Here is a 23,670-nt window from a genome sequence, read left to right as displayed (position 1 = left end):
GGTGGAGGGAGTGGACACTGTTAGTGTTAGTAAAGATTTTTGGGGGTTTTATTTTAGTTTGAGTAAATATTATAAATTCGTAATCAATGTTAAATTTCAACGCATTAAAATTAAAACATTATGTTCACTTTGCAGGTTTAATCTATACTTTGTTATGGTGACTACATTATAATATTCACACATCTACAAGCTTTTGATATATTTGTATGCCCGTAAAAATCCATTAAACTTTCAATATAATGTGCCTAATATAATTTTTCATCATTATTATTAATTTATATCAATGATAATCCTTGACAGGTTTTCTTGCTGGATGTGTGGGCTGGTGGTCAACACAACGTTATTGAAAAACGATATTCTGAATTTGAAGAACTCCACAAGCAGGTCAGTGGGTTTTTGTCCTTGTTATCATAAAGGTAAATTTTACCTCGATACTGGGATTTTGTATTTTTACGTTGTCAAAATCTGAGGCCCACAGAACTCAGTTTCAATTTATTTTATCTGGGTTCAACTTCTATTACCAAATAATTTCTGCATTTCGCCTTTTGAATTTAGTGTGACAATGAACAAGTTCAATCAATAGAAAGGTGTCGAAGAGCTCGAATTCATGTATTCTTTGCTGTAGCGTTCTCAGTTTTGATAAAACAATTTATGTGCAAAATAAATATAGCTCTGCGAAGAAAGGGATGGATCAGTAGGGGCCAGAGAGTTACTTTCATATTGTAGATTCAAATTTTAATTTGTTATGTGACCGACAGCCTTTTTTTTTTTTTGGATAAAGATAGAGACCACTGTGCCCTATAGTTTTATACGATTGAAATGTTCTGATTTTTAAAACAAAGTGTCTTGTATGTTTTTTACAAATAATATTAATCTCATTTCAGTTGAAAAAGATCATGAAAACACCTGAATTTCCGCCCAAAAAAGTTTTAAAGTGGAATTCCAAAGTGCTCGAGCAGAGAAGGATGGGTCTTGAAAATTACATCCAGGTAAAGCCAAGCAGCCTGTCATCATCACCGTCATTATTACTCTTTAAAAGTATACCTACATGTATTTACATATATTTTATAAGACAGAGACAACGGAATACATTTTCTCAAGAGTTTGTGGGTTTCAATAAAACAATAGAAAAAATAAAAAAATTTAAGAAGAATTACCCTAAATGACAAGGGATGCAGTTTGCATGATCCAGTGTGATTTTTTGGGGACAAAATGACAGTGTGCAACAATGATAAAGGCGTGCTTATATGAATTTCGAACCTTTATCATAATTCTAACATGGGTTCTAATCAATGCTGATGGTTTTCCTCAGATCCACAGAAATCCGAGATTTCGGAGTCAAAAGAGGAATTTCCTCCTTTTTAAAAATTTACATCAATGGGCGATTTGTGTGATGGAATATACAGGTGTCAGGTGTAGTTTCTCAGTCTTCAGAAGTTAGCTAGAGTACCAATGATAAATTATTGTCTCACTTCCTCTAAATGCGAGCGTTAATGCGGTAAAAATGGGGCTTATCGGCAATTGTTCAAAATGTTCCTTCTTTTTCGCTTTTAGTCATACCATCAGCATTGAATATGACACAAATAGTCAAAGGAAAGAATAGATTGTCAAGGTAAGAATTTTTTATGTTGAAAAAATTTTTTTTTTTGAATTGACAACTTGAAATTGACATTTATGTGTTGATGATCTTAAAAAGTCATCCTTTCTTTCTCTTTGTTTTATGCATTTATTTATATATTTATTTATTTCCAAAGCCTAACTATCAAAAAAATTTATTTTGTCTCTTAAATGATTTATCTCCCTGCAGGGCATTTTAGAATTCGATCCCCTTCCTTGGGCCTTGTTTGTTTTCCTGGAAACGGAACAGATCACAGAAGAGTAAGTGCAAAAACTAAAATGCAGTGAGTCACGGAAATATTTAGCCATAGTAAATCATAGTCAAATGTCCTTTGATGCCCTTCCATGTCAATGTGGGTATTTTGGCAGGTTTCGATATTACAATAACAGTCTCAGGCCACCATTGACTTGGTAGTCTCACACTGGTACTGGAACACATTAGAATGATATAGAGCAACATGTCATGTGTGTATCATACTTGTCAAACATTCTTTCCACCCTCATCCACACACACACACACACACACACACACACACACACACACACACACTCCAGACAAATGCATGCTTGTTACATTAACTAACTGAACACCAGACAAAAAGTGATGAAAGCTTTCATTCCCGTTCGTTCAATACAAACATAAGGCAAAAGAATTTTATGAACGAACACAAAGGTGAAAGTCCAGTTTGTTTGAGATTTTCATGTTGCCAGTATTATTAATATTATGAAAATAGTGGGACTAGAAAGGGGAAGCAAGACGTGCTCAAGATTTCGGTGATTTCAAGATTTGAGTGTTTGAGATTTCTGTGCTGCACTGTAATTACACTGGTAATATGCTCGTAGAATTTACTTTTGTTCTCTATTTGAACCCTTCCCTTTTGTCTCACTTTCATTAGATTCTGTAAATTGCCAATCTAGAATTTTATTACTATCCTATTGTTTTCCTTTTTACTAGTGCTGATATGACCTGAGTATGTCGCAAACGCTGAAAAACCCTTTAAACAAACAAAACATTAATGACAGGATATTGAGGATGATAGTAGATGTAAACACTGGCATCAGCATTGTATCTAGTTGTAGACAGTGATATATGTTGTAAGAGTGCTAGTACAAATAGGATGTCCTGCAGGCAATCTGTTCTGTATGAAATGGAAATTTCGCTCCAAGAATTTTGGAGTGCATCGAACATTGTTAATCAGTTGAAATTCTCTATGAAATTAAATGTTCATATTTAATTATTTATTAACAATTTTGAATGAATATATACAGTGCAGTACACATTCCTCATCCTCTTATTCACAAATTCCTCAAACAAATCTTAATATCTGTAATTTATAAATTTCCCTATTTTCTTTGAACAAATTTCACATTTTCCTTGTTTTCACATATTTTTCATCTTGAATATATTTTGTCCAAGCGATGAGGAAGAAGACATGTGCTGCAATAAAATTCATTTCTTTTCTTAAGTTTTTTTTTTTTTTTGGGTCATTTCTTACTGTAGATACGAGAAGAATGAAGAGGAGAAAAGTACAACCCATCAACCAATGATAGTGTTTGACGCAAATGCTTACCTGTACCCCAGTGAAAAAGGTAAACTGTTTACATTCTTCCTTTCCTTTCCTCTTTTTAATTTTTTTTTCTGTAGCTTTGTGGTCAATTGACATGACACTAGGCTTGCGACTTTTAGATCTAAGGTTTGATTCTTGGTGTGAGTGGTGTGCAAGTGAATCTTTTGAAAAGGCTAACTACTCCCATATTCTCTCCATACACAAGTGTAAAATGAGTACACGACTTGAACAGCATTGTCTAGCAATGACTATGAAAAATGTTTTTTTCTCTTTTTGAGGAAAACTTTTGTCTAAAATCAAAGTCCTATCTCCACTGAGTAAAAATGTTTTTGAATTTTGAAAATCCATTCATAAATAAACAAGTTATGCAGTTTCAATGGTGTCATTTATTTGTATGACCCGCAAAGAGGAAAAAAACGCGAAAATATGGGACGCTTTTTCGGCATTTTTTTTCGACCTTTGGTTGTATCTTGCGTAATAAGTGGATTAAAAGATTGAAACTTGAAGAGTAAATTAGGATGGTGTTTTGTAAAATACAGGAAAAGTACTCGTCATATTCATATGAAATTTTACAACCAAAAAGAAGAAATGTTCATGTATTACCTTGTCAGCGACAAAACCTACACGCCCGGTAGTTTTAGAAATATTTTACTCCAAAGAGTAAAAATCTATTTTTAACGGTCTTCTGGTAATCGCACGAGTTTTGTCGCTTGACATAATCTACAATAACCTTTTTTCTAACTGTGTGCCAACTTTCAGTCATATTCATCGATAAACAGCGTCGTAATTAATTTTTTAAAATAGCATATACGAAACGGCTTCGTCCCATATTTTGACGCGAATTCGGGCACTTCGTGAGCGAAAAAGAGGCCCAAAGATTTGTGCGGGATAGTCATTGCTACATTGTCTTTGTTAAAATGAATTGTCATATCTCCTTACAGGCTTCATGCCACTCCTACATATTAGGCGTTGCTTATGGCTTAGGACTCCTTGTGAAGCACTATAAGCACATTGTCCATCATATTATTCAAACTCTTAACAGGGATATGAGTTGATGCAACTTCACATTCGTTAACCTTTTTTGCCGCTCAGAGCCACGATTGCGGTTTTAAAACCCAGCTTTTTTATCAAGTCTGGTCACATCGCTTAAATATATCTGGCCAATATAACCTGCTTCTCTCCGTTCACTAAGATATCAAGCTTTGTTTTGCTGACAGCAATGTATCTCGTTTTGTTGTTGTGTAAGGCTTTGTCAAATCATTTTTTTTCTTCCCCTTAAAATTTATTTCTTTTCCTTATCATTCTCCCTTGCTTTCAGTTGTCTTGTTAATAACATCAGTACTGCTGTTTATTTTTCATATTCGCTTTGTAAAATATACAATTTTTCACATTTTTAATGATTTTAGTAACTTTTGACTTTGACTCATTTTTCTCATGCCGATGGAAAAAAAATGTAAACTGCCTACGATTATTTTGTGCAAACCAGTGTCAATTTCAAAACGAATCCGGATTTTAACCGACATTTTGAGTACATTATATTTTTGTAGTTGCGCATTAAGGGAGCAGTTAAATATTGAGCAATATAGCGCAATATCCACTAAATGTGCTCAAAGCGCTTTACAGAGGTTCCCTGACCAACAGCAACACGAAACATGTAGAACGAGATATGCCGCCTGTTAGGCTATATTACAATTTTTTTTCGACAGAAACCCTGTTGACTGCCACATACTCGTTTTACACCTGAGTATGGTGAGAAAATGTGAGTAAAGAGCTTTCTGAACTCAGTTTTATTACACATGCAATTGTTTAGTTGTTGGAAGTGCGATTTTCACATTATCATACACTATAAAATACTGATAGGGGATCCTAATAGTTCAGTTGGTAAAGCACTTGCTTCACACGCAAAGGGACCAAGATCAATCCCAGGTGCAGTCGCATTTTTTCCTGATCCCCTGTCCACCCAGCAGTGAATGTTTAGCTGAGTCTGTTAGATTTGGCTGCTGCTTCTAATGGTGCTCACACTATTATGTTATGAAGATCGACCCAATCAGCAAAGTCCGTACCGCACTCGTGCACCGTCGCGAACCCACCTGGAAGTTTCGTCACAACACACCGTTCAACTAGATGCTCTGCAGTTTCGGGTTCTTGTCCACATCGGGTAGGCATGTTGGGCAGGTGGAAAGCCCCACTGATGAAGCGCTTTTGCCATGAGGCAGGTCCTCGACCGAAGCCGATTAGTGATTAGCTACCACCCAGTGTCTCTGGAGAAGCCTGGCAACTTTCACCAAGCTTAGAGGAGTGTATGTCCCCACCCCCTCGAGGGATTGAATTCGTCCAAACCAATTTCCATCTCATATATGCATCTCTGTTCTCAGGGAAGCTGCGTACAAGGGTTGACGGGACTTATTTCGACTCGAAACGGGGGCGCCGCCCATAAAGCGCTTCAGAGGGGATTCCCCATTCCCTCTCTCTTTGATCTTATTTAGCCAGTTTACCATTATCGTAGATTTGGCAGTAAGTACTTTGCGAAAGACTAGCGTACTATCCAAAGGATAGCAACCAATTGCTATTGTTTCATACTATAGAAAACGGGATAAACTCCGGCTCCATGGGCTGAAAGGCTCTGAAGGACTATATATATAATACTGATATTATCATTATTATTATTATTATTATTATTATTATTATTATTATTATTATTACTACTACTACTATTATCATTAAAAAATTATTATGATTTCTTTTAATTCTTCCACAGATTCTTTGCCTGACATTGTCAACGACGGCGTCATGATTGGTTTCTACTCAAACACAGAATCTTTTCTACCATGACAAAACTACTCGCAAAAAATACTCATATTTACTGTAGGGTGGTACTTATTTAATTAAACTTAAGCTTTTTGAGTTTTTACAATAATATTTACAACCTGTCAAAATAGTGTAATATTAATATACAACATATGTGAGTGTGTGTGTGTATGTGTGTGTATGTGTGTGTTTGTGTGGCAGTAAGTGCCATGTTTGATTTTCATACCTCATTAAATTTTTTTTTAATTCATTTAATTTTTATCACTGGGGCCATTGTCATGTTATGAAATTAAATACAAAAAAAAAAAAATAATAAAATAAACAAAACAAAAACGATAGAGTATTTTCCATTTCTTCAATTTAGTTAATTTTATTTTATTTTATAATTATTGTGATTACTACTTATCAAGTCGATGTGACATTCAAAACAATGGTCAATATCTTTTGTCAAGTATTGCAGAATTTCGTACTTTTGTCCTGTTATGTGAAGGTTTTTATGCATCTTGTGAAGGAATCTTTCTCTGAATCAGGGGTTCTAGTTTTTGGTTAAACTGTCCGTCTGTTCAAACCCTATGATATCCAACCACCCATCTAGAATTTTACGAAAGACAAGTGTATTACATCATAAAAACCAAATCCACTCGTATCTGATGACTATTTGTGACCCAACGTCTCAAAACAGTATTATGTCGGAATGAACCAGATGCTTAAAAGCCGAATTTAATGTTAAACAAGTCAAATTTTAAATTGTCATTAGCACCCTAAAATATGGTATCCATTCTCCTCAATAAAACACACAAACTCAACACAAGTCTGATATTTCTGGCTATACATTCAATTCTCAGCAGCTTAACCAACCCGACTTAATACTAATACCGTTTTGAGGCAAAGGGTCACATTTTTGTTTGCTACATGTTTTTTTTTGTCTGATACTAATTTTGACATCGTTTAACTAGGATGTTATTTAATTTAGGCAATGCCGTCCTTTTGACCAACGTTGGCTGTCAGTAGAAATCACTAACCTGTAAGTCAAGCTTTAGATAATTTTGAAAAAAAATTGATGTCATTCACAAACCTCTGGCCCAAATCCGTTAACGATAAGCCACGTTTTCTTGAAAAACGAGTTAAAATGTGAAAAATGTATGACTCACAAATCAAAGTTTCTTTCCTAAATTTTTCAACTCGTGATAAAGAGTAGTAGTAAAAAATGGTTCCATTTTATCATAAAATGATAGTACATATTTCAGAGCCATGAGGCCCATGCAGCCATAGTTTATCCCAGTTTCTATAGCATGAAACGGATAAGAGAAATTGCTTGCTACCCTTTGGATAGTATGCTTGTTGCTTGTTTATCACAAAGTATTTTCCACCAGCGGTTCAATCCGCAGTCGAGGTCGACTTATTTTTTGGGATGGTTTTTTTTCTTCTATTTTTCTTTCTTGCTTTGTCTGGCACCTTTCATATACACTTGTTCAGATCTTTATCTTACACCGGTGTCTGCTCCTTAATTTCTTAATTTAACATTTAACGCTTAAGTTAAAAATCACATGACAAGAAATAATGATGTAATGAAAAAAAAAAGACATTTATTTCCTATTATCTCATTCATTGCACAAGACAATCAGCAAATAAGGTTGTATAGACTTCTGAATAATCATAAGAAAAGCATTTACTATCACACATAAACCACAGAGCAACGCACATTCGACATTGTATCATCAAAAACGAGTCTTCTCTTTCTCTTCTCCCTGCTCGAGTTTTACAAGCAATGAAATAACCCGTATATTTGACATGACATTTTTGATTTAAATCTGCCTCTCCATTGCTTTCTCACAATTCTACACACTTTTAAACTACGTTAAAAGATCATATTTTATTTCAGGACCACACCATTAAAATTAAATATTTACCAAGGCATTTTTAAACATCCCAAAGAACTCTTTTTCACACGCCATTAATGAAGATGCCAGAAAACATTTCTAAAACTAAATTCCAGACATCACTCCTTTAGTTTTATACCTTTTATAGGGTATAATGTGGTACAACAATAAATCTTTATAACAACACAATATTTTTTGTGTGTGTGTGAAGTCTAAGCAATGCCGAATTTAGTGGTTACACCATACACACTCACAACAATAACCTTGCATCCCATGGAACCATGACTATATTATAAAATCGCAATAAAAATTTGTAAAATGGTATATACAAACATTTAGTAACTAATGCGACAAAGTACTCTATAGACTTTTAAAGTTGGAGTAATACATACAGTAAAGAAGCTACTGGATAGTCCAAAAAAACGGGGTAACTTTGATCCAAGCAGATAAATCTGTCTGCCTCTGTGGATATTGTCACTCTATTTGACTGTTAGAAGTAGTAGTATTAGTCATAGCGGTAGGGGTTTGAAGACGACATCAAATCGGAAGAGAAGAAAATTTAAAGCCAAAATCATCCACACCTGAACAAGTTGGATTAAGGAATATTGCAGAATCAATGTAACTGAGAACAAAACACTCATTTCCTGTATAATAATTTGAGGGGGGAAATATGAATATATTTATATTAAATAGTAATCAATGAAAAGCATTTTTTTTTAAACAAAAAAACTTAATAATAATAATAATAATAATAATAATAATACAAGATATAGTTGTAGAATAACAGAAGTAGATGTAGTAGTAGTAGTAATAGAAGTAGGAGTAATAGTAGTAGTAGCAGTAGTTGTAGAAGTGATAATATCGATGTAAATTAATAAAGAAATAAAATGGCTATCAACAAACTTCTGTAACCAATTTGTTCAAAAATATATTTGTTTCTTCTGCACACTGGCCACACTTCCCCCTTTTACACACATACACACACACACACACCCATATTTAAAAAGCAAGCAAAACCATCAACCACACAAAGAACAGAATACAAATTGAATATTTTGCTATAAAAGTCGGAGTCACAGTTCTACATTCACTGGCAATCTACAATACACACAGGATGGTTTTAGGAAAAAATCCATCCATTTGGTTCATGTAACTAAACCTAAGGAAGAAAAAAAAAAAAGAGAAAAGAGAGAGAGACGGAGGAGAGGAAAGAGTCAAACGACCTTAGACCTCACATGATTCTAGCTATCACTCATTCACATCCTTTATCACAGTCTTGGGGGAACAAACATGTAAGTTGTGCCATTTACACAAAGGGATGGGATTGGATTAGGGGGGGGGGATCAAAACGAAAACAAAATTGTTTAAAATTCAGGATAAAAGGACACAACATTAACGTCGATTATGATATCATTTTATGCATTGTGAACAATAATAATATAGAGACAAAGAGGTACTCCTGTTGGAAAGCGACAGAAAGGAACTTTACTGCCCAAGTTAAAAACCGAGAGACAAATTGATAAGACATTTTATAAATGGGGACAGACGCACACTAGACATAAATACAAGATCAATTTAAAATAATGGCTGGCGTATTCAATATTACGTAAGACAATTAAATTTTAGCACTCTTTTTCTCACACATCAGTAGCAGCCAAAAATTTGTTTTATAACATATCAAATATTCTTTTCAAATTGCAAATGTTGAACAAGAGAAAATCAATTCAATGAATCGTCTTGTGATAATGTGCAGCAACAACAGTAGGTCTTTGTTAACTTTCTTACTCTTTAAAAAAAAATTATTTTTTTTAATACCAAAAATCAAAGAGAAATTTAGCTAATTATTATTACATTATCATAAAAGAAAAACCATTTTTAAAAAAAACAAAAAAAGAACACAAGTGCTGTTATTTCCGAACCAAAGTCACACTCACTCAGATGGATTTGAATATCCTGATGTATATTTCAAGGATAACGGGGCATTTTATCTCCACAAAAGAATCACTGATATTATTTTCAACAGCCCCCTTATCAATTCAAAAAAATTTTAAATTTTTTTAAAAGAATTCCAGGATTTTATACTCTGGTGACAAAACATCAATCGAAAATAAAATAGATGTATTTAACACTTTTTATTTTTTATTTTTTCTCTCTTATGGAAAGAAAAGACAGCCAAAATAAGAAGACCCATCGGAGGAAGAAAACAAACTCCTCTAAGCCGTTGGGTTGTTGGACTGGGTGTTTCGGTGCCTCAGGCCTTCTTTCTTGTCAGTTGTTGAACCATCACTGTCAGATAAACGATAAAAAGGAAAATAGATTAAGCTAAGAAAATACACAATTGGAAAGGCTTGGTTATAGTTTTCTCTAATTCAATTCAAAATTGACTCATTTAGGTCACTGGAATGACTATAAATAACAAGGAATACGACAATGCTATATGTATCATGTTTCACTGTGTATTTACAAACAACAAATGACAAACTCAAGGGGAAAAAAATTACTGATTTGAAAACGGTGATATGGGAAAGGGGGAGGGGGCATTGGAAATCTCTAAAACTTGATATTTAATTTATCAACAACTTAAATAAATATGTACAATAACAAATAGATAAATAAATAATCGTTAAATTAAAATTAAATATCGTGAAGACTTGAGCTCTAGAAATTGAGCCCATGCAGTGATAACCATTTTTGATTAACAATTATAGAGGGAAGACATTAAACTGGATGTTTCATAAATAATTTTTTTTAAAATTCCCTTTATTCAAACGAAAGAAGAAATTTGTCTAACAGTTCACTTGGAAAAGAAGACCAGAATAACCCCCATTATTTCTTATTGAAGAACTGCCCTTATAGGTCATTCTAACTTAGTTTACAAACCCATTTTACTTTATTCTACAGAGAGAAGTCAATTAAAGATAATATGAAATCTCTTTGAAGATAAAAATAGTATTAAAATATTTACTTTCCAACATAACATTTGTTCAAAACTTGACATTACAAGTTGGTTGTGATGCATTGTGACTGTGTAATCCTATTCATCTCTGTGATTATCCATTTATGTAAAAAAAATACATTTTATGAAACTATGCATAGCCATGCTTTTGCACAAAGCTCAAAACTTGAAAGAAAATAAAAGTATTTATAGACTGATCATAACGATTATGTTTAATGATGATAACAACGACGATTGTGATCAAGATGTAAATTGCTCTTACAAATGTCTTAGAAAAAGTAAGACAAGAGGACAAATTTTTAAAGGTTGATTTGCAAGAGCAATCTATTAAGAGTGCGTATTAGTATGTATGTACATGGTCTGGATCCCAGCTGTAAAGGGATAAACTTGAGTGTTGAAATGTTACTGATTATATAGTAATAATAAATCAGTGCTAATGGTGACAAAATGTGAAAAAGGAGGAACATTTCGACCAATTGCCTAGAAGTTAGAAACACCAATTTTACTGCATTAACCCCCACCTTTAGAGCAACTGAGATGATAAAATTTTCATTGATACTACATCTACTTCTGAAGAGTGAGAAACCACACCTGTATGTTCCATCACACACTTAACTCTCTGCACTGCCAACACAATGCATTGGGGGGGGGGGGGGGGGGATTCTTCTTTGAATCCAAAATTGTGGATCCCAGGAAAACCATCAGGATTGATGAATAGCAGTAACATTTACACAGTAGAAATAAAGTACAAAAAAAAACAAAAAAAAACAGCTTCCCCTCAGCATAGGATCCTTGTCAGAGCATTTAAAGTAAAGACCTAAAAATCAAAGATTCCAGGATAAAGGAGGAAGGGAACATGGAAAGGAAGGGAAAAAATCGAGATGGAGATAGGAGTTTAAATTTAGCTCCCTCAATAACCACTAGAGGGAGGGTTCAGAGATTTATATTAGAAATATGTTATGGTACAAAAAGGTGTGTAAGATTATTATCTTTGTAAAATCAAATTCACTTTTAGTGCAGCCCTACATCTTACTGTTTTTACCAAGACTACAGTATCAGTATCAATATAACTGTGACTTAGAATTTACAACTCACGAGTTCAAAGCCTGAACTGTTGTGATTTACATTTTCATACCTAATGATAATTGCAACCAAAACCATTTTGTTTTGTTTGAAATACCAAGAACCACTGTATAGGTGGTGGGTCAGGTGATGGAAGGATGAGTGAAATTGGGTAAGCAAAGGTACAGGCAGTTGAGTTAAAACAAACTTCTCAAGCCAATAAAAAATCAATATAAGTGCCTGTAACAGATGATTGATTGATTGACAAAAATCGAGCAAAAGACTGATGTAATTTAAAACTCTACATCATCATTATTTCACATGTTAAGGCAGACATGTAGCCATGTTTGACTTTTAAAGTGGAATTGCTGAAATCATCCCAAACTTAGTGACAATAAAAAAAATGTTTAAAAAATTAAAATTTAAGATGTTGACATAAACAAAAGTTAATTTCTCGTCAACTGCACAGCATCTGGGAGAGGAATGTAGTAGATCAAACTAAATATGGGTCAATGATAGGCGAACAAGGATTTCTTTACAAGAATATTGAATACAATGGGCTACACATGCCCCTACTACTACACTACTACCATGTTGTAGCCTACATTGATAGGAGTCGAGTTGGGTTAAATTATAACATCTAATGTGTTACTCTGCACTGCGTTTCAAATAACACACCACATCACTTTTGTTATCATTTGTATTGAGAGTTGTTATCAAATGGCCCATAAAACTATAAACCGTGTCACTATTATAAAACCTGTTATCAGCTAATAAAACTTATCTCCTATCATTAAATTAGAATCCAATGAAGTCAATAAAATTATGGATGTTTGGACAAAAGCAAAGATTATTTGTGGATATAATCTTTTAGTAGTGATAGAATTGAACATCTTTGCCTAGAATCTTTTGAAAATATATATTATGATTTATGTCACATAAGATACATTTAGCTAAGTCTATATTTTTCTAACCCCCCCCCCCCCCCCCCCCCCCCCCCCCCCCCCTCCGCCCACCATAAAACAATAATTGGGAGGGAGCTGGGCTGATACTGAACCCAGCTAAAAGCACTTAGCAATAGGCCATCATCCTATCCAAATGGTTACAAGCAACCGCTACTGTCCATTTCAAAGACTAAACCCAACTGCGCCTTATTTGAGTTATAATAAATGATGTAACTTGTTAATTGAAACATCAAACAAACCTCAACTCTCAGTTATGAACCAGGGAGAGGGGAGGGTCTTTATAAAGGCTTCATTAATCCCCCCCTCACCCCACTTTCTCCCCCGGAAACAATACCCTCTTTATAACTACCTCTTGTCATACTGATGAGACCTACTAAACGTTAAAATAGGCCAAAAGTAGTTAGAAAAAGGTCAGCCAAAGGTCAAGAGGAGGAAGGCTCCACACGACTATATATTCAATTACAGGAAGGTAAACAACATTTACATATTAGAACCACAGAAGCAGGGTTGACAATGCAGGAGGTAAAATTTTACTGAGATTTTACACAAACACATAGACAACCCCTTTCTGACTGCTGCTGAACTCTAGTAAAAAGACATTTTTTAGTTACTTTTTTTTTCCATATAGCAGGTGATTTGAAAATATACTGAGGGGTTTATAACACACTGAATTCCGTAAATATACGGAAAACTGGCAACCTTGTAGAAGACTATGACCCACGTGTGTTACATAATAGTCATAATCAGTAAGGGACCCCTATAAAAAAATTATTATCAAGGGAATGAAATAAGAAACAAGAACAAGGCACCAAGGTGGTATAGCAGTGGCTACAATATCATTAGTCATGGAGATGTGTTTCTACATGGGTATTCCAGTAAAAAGGGAAGGGAAAAGAAAAAGAGGGGAGGCGATTATATAATGTACAAACTGAAAGATAAGAATAATTTATTAAAACCTAAGTTAAGTTTTGACAACATGGGTGATTCCCGTTGAAATCAGATATCTTGTTTGATGAATTTTCTATACTCCTTCGTGGAATGCCTAGGCAACTGTATCTCATGATTGATGGCGGAAGGGCACAATTTCTTTTATTTTTTAAACTTAAAGTTTAGCAATATTACCCAAATGTCAATATAATAACTTTTCAATTTCATTACAAACAGATACAATTTATCAATTGTTTTATTAGTTTGTGTTCTTGTAATCCGCAAAAATAACAAACTAAATAATGAAAATTGAGACATCTAAAACATTAAGTAAACTGGTCATGCCTGTTAATGTTAATATCAACCATGCTTAGTTCATAACTCTTACACATGCATGTCCCATAAGAGTAAAAAAAAGACAGTTGAAAATTTAATATGTCTCTATGCGATTTCCCTTATCCACGATCCATTTTTGTTTTCATTTGCAATTAAATATATCTGACCAATTGTAGAGATGAAATAGCAAAATTGTGTACTAAAGGGTGTGTGTGGGGGGGGGGGGGGGGGGGGGTCAAGGTTTCATACTAAAATTAAGATTTTATTGTGTTGTGATGTCAGTTTATGCTGAGAGATTGCCTTTTGTATAACTCAAATATCTTAAATTCATCAATAATAAAGAGTATATCTATAATAAAAAATTAAATTTCTGTATTTCATCAAATAAAAAATTCCAAAGAGATTAGAAGACAAGAAGATTGTTAAATGCCACAAGATTAGGGTGGGACGGATTCATTCCCATCATTAGATTGTAAGAGTTACTATTCTATCTTATATCAGGTTAGCAATGGTCATTGCCAAAAGGTTAAATCAAAATTCAGCCTTATTCAAACAAGTGAAAAGAAAAAACAATTACAGATGAACATCTATTTCTTTTGTCCTCTGTGACGTACACCTTCTTTCTTCAAAGAAGAACTGTCACTGTGAAGAAAAAAATGGTTAAAACAATAATTCTCCGAAAAAAAAATCTCTGGAAGACAGTTTTGGGATTTTATCTTCATTTTTTTTTAAATTAAAAAATCCATCTCGTTCTCTCTACTTGTTACTGGTTTCAACATCATTTATTTCATCGAAACACTGGATACAAGTAACTCTCCTAATATTTAACAAATAGGAGAAAAGGCCTTAACGTAGAGCAAAATACATTAGGCATTTGTGAACAGACTTTAAAATAATTCAGCAAAAGAATAAAAAAAAGACATTAAATAAATTTACAACAACAACAATATTTTTAAAAATTTTTTAAAGACAAACAGCTTCAAATAATAAAAAAAAAAAGAATAATAAAATAGAAAAATACTCTTTTAAAACAGGAAAAAGAAATGACAAATTTCAAAAACCAAAAGCAAAATAATTCCACATCGATATAGTGATCCAACATGCAAAACAATATAAATAAAAATATAGCAATAATTAAGAAAAAAATAAAAATAAAATTAAAATAAACCAAAGCAGACTTCATAAAAACTTACACATCTTCAGCGTTGTTATCGTCACTCTCCGTTTGCTTGTTGCGCCTCTTCTCATAGATGAAGATGATGGTGCATAGGATGACTACTTCACCCACAATTCCTAAGAATGGCCAAAGGGCAGCCAATTTATCTAGGGAGAAGAAGAAAAAAAAAGTGTATATGAAGTCTGACAAAGACCTTAAAAATAAGTAAAATAAATATGTAATGAACAAGAACATTGTAAAAATGTCATTTAACATCAAAAAAATAAAATTTAATACATTCTCATCAATCAACTCCCCTGATACAGAATTTTTATTCTTAAAAATCAACCCATCTGAATCTGCATTGTATTGTTAGACTGAAAATACTTCTGTTGCAAATAAAATAAAACTGACAGTTATTGTCAGAGCACAATTAAAATACAAAGATTTCATTCTTGTGTACAAGTTTAATATTGGCTGGTGAGTTGGTTTCGTAAAAAACCTTTAAGTACAACACTCGAGTACTGTCTTCCTCAAACTCATTCAAATGTCCCAAATTTTTTTCATTATTATTCTTTATCTTTCCAGTTATTCCTCGAACATATTTTTACCTCAAACATGGTTTCCTCAAACTGATGTCTTTTTTATACACCCAATGATTTTGACCAATGTTGATTTATTGTGAAAGTGACAGCTATGTAAGTGTGTACTGATTGTGTCTACAGTGGCAACAGAACATTGTAGGTGTGAGAATATAGTAGGATACACACAGACACACAGTCAGCCACACACTCACACACAATCACAATTCCACACAATCTATCCTCCTCTTTTTCTTATCATTTCTCCATTGGTTCCAATTTAAATGCTGCATGCCAAGAGTCACTAATTGTTGGCTACAATCATAACGCTCAACAAGGTATTGGAATGGGGGGGGGGGGGGGGGGGGGGGGGGGGGCTAATACCCCAACCAATCCCTAGTTTTGCATGAGCATGTATCAGCTGATTCATTTTGCCTCGGCTCCTTCTCCCTTCACCAACTCAGACCTGCCTACTACCACAAAAAATGTGTAGATCGACGAAATTTTGGCTCCAATTTCAAATATTCATGAGCATCTCTAAGTCTTAAAAACTTATTGAAAATCAAAGTTGATGCCAGATTGCACAATATTAAAGATTTTGAAATGTTTTTTCATCATTATGAGGGTAAATTGTTAATCTGTTACGTTAACTATATAGCGACTACTATTTCTGTTTCCTCAAAATGTTGAATTTTAAAATGTTCAGGTCGAAAGGCCAGCAGACTTTTCTCACTGCTATAGAAACACATTTTCAAAGCTCTCAATCACTTTTGTCACCATGTCAGAAAAGAGAAAGGTGAATGTTCTCACTTTGGAAATGACATCATTTTTTTTTAATGAGGTAACACACCACTTGCTTGAATGTCAACCTCTTGAAGACCTGAGATGCACATTCCTCCCACCATATCCAAGCATCAGTAACACACACTTTATAGTCACCTGGAACATCTACAAAAGAGGTCTAACTTCTACGTCATGGCACAAGACCAAAGGTGGTCACTGGTTCGGATAAGTAAGAAAGTAAGTTTTTAATGAGGTTACAAAGGAAGAATAAAGTTGAGATTTGTAGATTTTTTTTATAACCTTCCTAAGTCTACTTTGTAAACTTTCAGCCAATGTAGAGTGAAAATTATTGAGGCTGTACCAGTGAGGTTCCAGGTAGGAAGTGACGATAGTGATAGAACGCGAAGGAGTGGAGACAGCACAGCATTACTTTTATTAAGGTTTACACTAGTGGGGGGTGGGGGAGTGGCAGAGTGGTTAAGACATTGCACTGTGACCCGGAAGGTCCCGGGTTTGAGCCCTGCTTAAGGGAGTTTCGTTTTTTTTCCTTGAGCACTATTATTAACCCCCAATTTGCTCACTTAGACAACATGGGTGATTCCTGTTGACATCAGACATCTTGGTGGATGAATTATCTATATTCCTTCATGGAATGCCTAGGCGACGATATCTTATGATATTGTGGCAGAAGGGCATAATTTTATTTTTTTTTTTTAACACTAAATTGTACATTGAATATACTAATATCTGGACCCAGTATTGGAATAAAAGTCCATGAAATAGCCAGGAAGATGTGAATTGATGACTTTGTGTTTGCGATATAAAGTTATCTCCCTCAACACATCAAGTTGTTATGTCAAGACAGTTTCCTCAAACTTTTTTTTTTGTCCAGAGGAGTTCAAGGAAACAGTGCTTGAGTGTAGTAGTAGTAGTAGTATTAGTAGTAGAAGTAGTAGTAGTAGTAGTGGTGGTAATAATATAAGCAGTAACTCAAAATGCTTACCTTTGACACGTACGACCAGCATCTTAGAATCCGATTCATTGAAATACTCTGAGAAAGCCTTGCATGTGTAATCCCCTGCATCGTCAAACTGAACATTCTTGATGACCAGACGAGCGTTCTTGTAGCCGTCAAGGGTGCTCAGGACAACGCGTTTGCTGTCAGTAACGTTGAGCGGTTTGTTGTTCTTCAACCATGTGACAACAGCGTGGGGATAACCTTTGACCTTGCACTGGAGCTCCATGTTGTCATCCTCAATCAAGTTTTTAGATTTCTCAAATTTCAAGACAAGAGGAGCAGCTACATCAAAATTAAATCATACATTATTATTATTATTGCTGTTATTATTATTATTAATATCATTTTGGTACTGCACAAGCTGCTTTAACCAACATTGTTTCCAAACAATTTTTTTTCAAAACAAACAAAAAAAACCAACATTTTAACCAAAAAAAATCAGCTTTGGAACTTTTTCAGTTCAGCATGGTTTGATTTGAAAGTTATATTCATCCATCCACCTGCACAAATCATCCACCAAAAAATGGGACACCCTAATCCACACTACAGTCATGACCCAAAATGGCCCAAAATGGCAGTATATTTGGACTAAAATATACTATAACCTAGATTTATAGCTGTACTCTCGATTTGTTTGTGCCCCGGTTTTATATTGCTGGTCAAAAATCATAAACTGGGACATGCCAGGTTCAATTCCTTACATATAAATTCTAATCTTTTAAATATTTTTTAAACAATCTTTTTTTCTTTTCCCCCTGATTGCTGTGTCAGGACAGTCCCAATTGTATCGGGACAGTCGGCCACAATGGCTTAGTAGTATCGATGGTTTCCCACAATTCAAATTCAAGTCATTGTGTCAAGTAAGGTTTCCAATTGGACAACTGGCATTTCTTCAAGATCAAGAAAATGAAACGCATAAAAACATCCACAAAGATATATTGTACTTCTCTTTGTTGAACAACAAAAAAAATTTCATTGCAGCAACTCCTTTTCCCAGTCTATCTATTGGCCGTCACATTGACGAGAGACTCCGAATGAAACATGTTAAGTACAACTGTTTCTTGTTATTTTTTAATAATTCTTAGCCCTCTAACAAAAGTCATGTCTTTAAACTATTTTCTAAATTTTAATTGTTTTTTAAAAACTATTTAATTATAAATTCCTCACTATCCTTTCAAATAAATAAAAAATTTGTTTTTAAATAAAGATAGAAACTAAATCTTCTAAGTAAGTTCAATATGAAAACATTGATTACCAGCATAGGGAACAGCACACTCATAGGGAGCTTCAATATCTTTGAAGGTAAATCTTGCAATATACAAATCGGCATCAGCTCGAACTGTTGGAAGTTAGATATAAAAAACATAAATAAATTTTTTAAACAATTTGAAAAGTTCAACAAAATTTCCCAACAGATTACATAAGGTCATGAAAAAGAGAACAAATGATTTTAAGTTTTTGAGAGTCATTAAGTCAGAGAAATTATTGAAAGCTATGTACTCTCCCCATTTCCCCCTTATCAATTTACACATCAACATAAAAATGGACACAGTAAACTAAATCACTCAACATTATATTTTTTAAATTAACGTAACTTACATAATTATCAAATAAAGGTAAATAGTAGTGTTGCAGAGGTGAACTTGATGATTGTGATTCTAATAATGGCTGTGGTAATACAGTGAAAGTGAAAAACAGGAAGAAAATGAAAAGGATTAAGTAGATGGAGGTAGATGGAAGAAGAAGAAGAAGAAGAAGAAGAAGAAGAAGAAGAAGAAGAAGAAGAAGAAGAAGAAGAAGAAGAAGAAGAAGAAGAAGAAGAAGAAGAAGAAAAAGAAGAAGAAGAAAAAGAAGAAGAAGAAGAAAAAGAAGAAGAAGAAAAAGAAGAAGAAGAAAAAGAAGGAGGAGGAGGAGGAGAAGGAGGAAGAGAAAGAGGAGAAGGAGGCGAAGACGATTATGATGATGACAATGACAATAATGATGAAGACAAGTAGGAGGAGAGGGAGATATCAGAAGATAGAAATAATATGACAAGAGCAACATACTTGGGTCTGTAATGGTAAGTGTACGGTTTTCTGGATCCTCCTTGTAACGTTTCTTTTCTGTCAGCTCAGACACAAGAGTGTCATTCTTATACCATTCTACTTTCTTTATTTTGTCTTCATCCACATCAAGCAAATTACACGAAAGAACAGCAACTTTATCACCATAGGTAAAATTGGCTTGGCGTTTTTCCTCTGAGAATGGAATAACAACAACAATACATAAATAAATAAAAGGTATAAAAGGTAAAATTGCTCATCGTATGTATATTTATTTGGTATTCTTTTTTTTTTTTCACAAAGTCTAGAAAAAAGAAAATTGGTTACAACAGAGGGGAGGATTAAAGATTAAGCGCTCTGGTATAACTTATAAATAAAAACAGGGGGTTAATCAATCTTAATTTCTTTCCTCATCCATCAAAGTAAGATCATTCTGATAAAAATGCCAAAAGTGAAAGGGGGGTGCCTGGGTGGTTAATGGTTTAATTTGCTCGGCACCTTTCCAACATATATATTGGTGGACTGACATGCCCCCTAACATGTCACAGACTCTTAAATCTGTAGAATTCCCTGGATTAAGAGTGTATGAGTTTCTGATAAGTTGACAGGTTTTCTTTATCAAATTCAAATGATATCTGAAGTATAAGTTTTCCCTCTACAAATTGGCAATAAAGGAGTTTTGTAATTGTACGTCAGAACTGTTGAGAAATTTAGAGCTTTTGTATTCTTGAATAATTGTGAAATTTGATGTTAGGAGTGAAACCATTTAAACTTATTTTTCAACCATTCATCTTCTGTGTATCTAGACAAAATTGTTGGAGACACTAAATTTCATTTTATGGTTAACTGGAAAAAAGAAAACCCTATCCGTCACGCAACAGACTAGAATCTTCTCAAAACAGTAGCAAACAATTGTTATTGTTCAATTCACCCTACAGAAATAGGGATTGACTCTTTGAGTCTCACGGATCTGAAAGATCAATTACTTATAATTGTCCTTAAAACTCCCTGTTAACTCGGGGAACCAACAATCTTTTTCATATTATTATTTAGCTTATTGTATGCATAGAGATCATGAAAACACTGACCTGCAGCTTCCTTCAGCTCAAAACTGGCTTCGGAGGCTCCAAAGGCACATGTGTATTTTCCCAGCTGTGATTTCTTGATACTCGTTAAGGTCAGATTAGAATACATCTTAATCATTCCAGACTTAAGGGTGACCCTCTTTGTCTGGAGACCTAGATCATCTTCGGTAGGTTTGGTCCATTGCAAGTTTCTTTTATCGTCACTTTTTGTGGTTACAAAGCATGTCACTTCCAATTGATCATTCAGCTTAACAAATCGTTCTTTTGAATCTGGGATAATCTTAACCTCTGGAAATATAAAACATATCATTTCAATGTGAAGTAAAAATCATAATTGACATTTTCCAATAAAAAGAACGCTTCACTCAAATTTACAATATTCAGCTCAATGATTGTGGGCACGATATGCCATTTTACCAAGTGTTACTGTTACTGTCATCACACTAGGGCTGAAAAGATCCAGAAGACAACAGAGAATAAAAACTTTGTTCGAGTTGATGGGGGCTCGAACCCACGACCTTACTGATGACAACTTTGCCTGGCCATGAGAGGGACGCTACACAGTCAACGCCATCCACCACTCCAAAAAAAGTGGTTTCAAACGTAGTGTCTTTCCTGAGTCCGTCTCCCAACTTCTTGGGTTCAACACACACAACTCTGCGAAGTTTGTTTATAAGCCAGCAGTGATGCTTAAGCTTTATTCTCAACACACACATATAACACAGAGACGATTGAGACATTGAGTATGCTCCGGTATTGGGGGTGAATATTAATTCAGAAAAAAAAGTGGAGCAGGCACTTTTGTTGATAATAACAGCAAATGAAGTGAGTAGAAAAGTGCCAGAAGACAATAGAGAATAAAAACTTTTTTCTCAGTGATAAGATCCGATATTGGGGGTGAAAATTAATTCAGAAAAGTGAGTGGAGCAGGCACTTATGTTGATAATAACCAGAAATGAAGGTAAGGCCATGAGTTTGAGCCCCCATTGCCGTGAAAAAAGTTTTGATTCTCTATTGTCTTGTGGCACTTTTCTACTCACTTCATTTCCTGTTATTATCCAAACTAGGGTTATATCTTATATAAAAAGTAAAAATCTAAAAAGACAGTGACATTATACATAGGACCCAAATTCAGAGCAAATGGTCCTTAATTCATCACAATTTAAAAGTAAACCGAAAGTGCATCTCATAAAGACAACCTATCAAAAATAACTTTCTCAGCTCACGTCTGTGTCAGATTATTTTCCCTGTTGATATTTTGATAGAGGACAGTCATTTTCAAACTTGAAATTTCATATGGACTTTCCTGGAGTAAGGTTATCTATTGGCTTATGATTGGGGTGCGCAACAACAACATAACTCATAACTGACATAACCAATTATTAATAAATAGCTCATACTCATATCTGCATTGGATTATTTTTCATTTTGGCATTAAAAAAAAAAGAGGATATCTTTTTCAAAAACAAAACAATTCTGATTTGAAGTTAAGGCTTTGAAATTGTTGACCTGATTATGTTTGCCTATTTTACACCGTATCAATGTGTAAATTTCCCATTTACTTCTTCACTTCCACAGGATCAAAGTCATTGTCATTGAGGTACGATCTATCCAGGGACGATGACGATAGAGGTAATTATTTAAGTATTGTGAAACTATGCAAAGCGGACTCCTAGATATTTATTGGGAGTGGTTGAGTTTCAATAGAAACCGCTGCAACAAGAGTTTGACAAAAATCGAAGGTCAACGACAAACAGTAACAGCAAAGAAAGGAAAAGCATTGTCATTGATTAATGAGGAGTCGAGTCAGGTCATTATGGATGATGACGATGTCTCGTCAGTTCATCATCATAAACTATTGCAAGTGAAAGTCTTCCGCAAAGAATGGAATGACAAGGTTTAAGAAGACTTTTGGCCAGACTTTGCAAGTGTATAGCTTGCTTGTCAAGCTTATAATATATCGATTTTTAAAAACTGACCGACATCAACTTCAACTGATCAGCTGATTCAAATTCAATGGCTGATGTCATGTCATGAGATGAGCATTGCAGTGGCAGTACGAGTAATAATGTGGTGAGGCAAGTGTCATTCAGATGCCGAATATCGGAATGGAGAGAAAATAAGCAGTCACATATTCTTTGTAGAACTTACCTGGATCGGCCCTTAAGGCTATGATAAAGAGTGAGAACATGAAAATTCCAAGATATTGCTTCATTTTTTTTCCCTTTCTTATGTTGTGTACCACCTTCTTGCCTGTGTTATTTACCCATCCACTTCTGTCTGCTGATGTGCGCATGCGGAATGTTCGAAACGGAAGTAGATATTCTAATTTAGGAAGGAGGGCTCAAAATATAGTCTGTTTCCAGTTTTCTTTCTTTTCTTTTTTTTTTTTTTTTTTAATTTTTTTTTTAATTCTCTTGGTTTTTTTGTTGTTTTGTTTTTGTTTTTGTTGTTGTTGTTGTTATAGTTGTTGTTGTTGTTGTTGTTTTGTTGGGGTTTTTTTAGTATAAAATTTGTATTGATTAAGGGCAAAGCTAAAAATTACCCTTTAAAAAACATCACAATTATTTAGAAAATATACAAACAAAAAAAAAAGCTCACATATGGATATTTTGAGAGAAAAAAATGTCAATAATTCGTTGTTTTTAACACAAAATAAATGGGTATGGCTTTAAAAAGAATAATAGATATATATTAACATTTATATTGTTCATCCTTCTCCATTATGGGGTGCCCGAAAAATTTATAAACATTATCAAACGACTTTATGATGGGTCATCCATAATGGTCGACTCTTAGAGGATTTTGATATTACATCAGGAGTTAGGCAAGGCTGTTTGCTGTCCCCAATTCTATTTCTTGTGGTATTGGACTGGGTGACAAAGA

General features: G+C 34.1%; 2 protein-coding genes across 3 annotated transcripts in view; one reads left to right on the top strand and one right to left on the bottom strand.

The window, feature by feature from the left end:
- The window catches only part of LOC144964497 (sorting nexin-24-like), an 8,856-nt gene extending 560 nt beyond the window's left edge, over nucleotides 1-8,296 (top strand). Inside the window, exons 2-6 of the mRNA XM_078898867.1 lie at nucleotides 301-384; nucleotides 885-989; nucleotides 1,808-1,878; nucleotides 3,119-3,207; nucleotides 5,944-8,296. Coding sequence (XP_078754993.1) covers nucleotides 301-384; nucleotides 885-989; nucleotides 1,808-1,878; nucleotides 3,119-3,207; nucleotides 5,944-6,017 — 423 coding nt within the window. The 3' untranslated portion in view covers nucleotides 6,018-8,296. The remainder of the gene's footprint in view (nucleotides 1-300; nucleotides 385-884; nucleotides 990-1,807; nucleotides 1,879-3,118; nucleotides 3,208-5,943) is intronic.
- On the bottom strand, nucleotides 7,560-23,095 carry LOC144964496 (neuroplastin-like). Of its 2 annotated transcripts, XM_078898866.1 has the most exons (8): nucleotides 22,936-23,095; nucleotides 20,788-21,072; nucleotides 19,703-19,894; nucleotides 18,913-18,996; nucleotides 17,643-17,939; nucleotides 15,313-15,442; nucleotides 14,697-14,761; nucleotides 7,560-10,159 (listed from the first exon to the last, which is right to left on the bottom strand). In XM_078898866.1, exons 1-7 carry the CDS (start codon nucleotides 23,078-23,080, stop codon nucleotides 14,707-14,709), a joined length of 1,188 nt encoding a protein of 395 aa, XP_078754992.1. In that variant the 5' UTR covers nucleotides 23,081-23,095; the 3' UTR covers nucleotides 7,560-10,159; nucleotides 14,697-14,706. The 2 variants fall into 2 exon arrangements, with proteins under 2 accessions (XP_078754992.1, XP_078754991.1); XM_078898865.1 differs by lacking the exon at nucleotides 14,697-14,761.
- Between the last annotated feature and the right edge of the window lie 575 nt (nucleotides 23,096-23,670).

Source organism: Berghia stephanieae, chromosome 2 (assembly GCF_034508935.2).
Source record: "Berghia stephanieae isolate SIO BIC M18660-M18661 chromosome 2, UCSD_Bste_1.3, whole genome shotgun sequence".
In the NCBI taxonomy this organism is placed as follows: Eukaryota; Metazoa; Mollusca; class Gastropoda; order Nudibranchia; family Aeolidiidae; genus Berghia; species Berghia stephanieae.
Note: the sequence above shows the minus strand (reverse complement) of the source record. Positions and strands in the feature narration are given on the sequence as shown.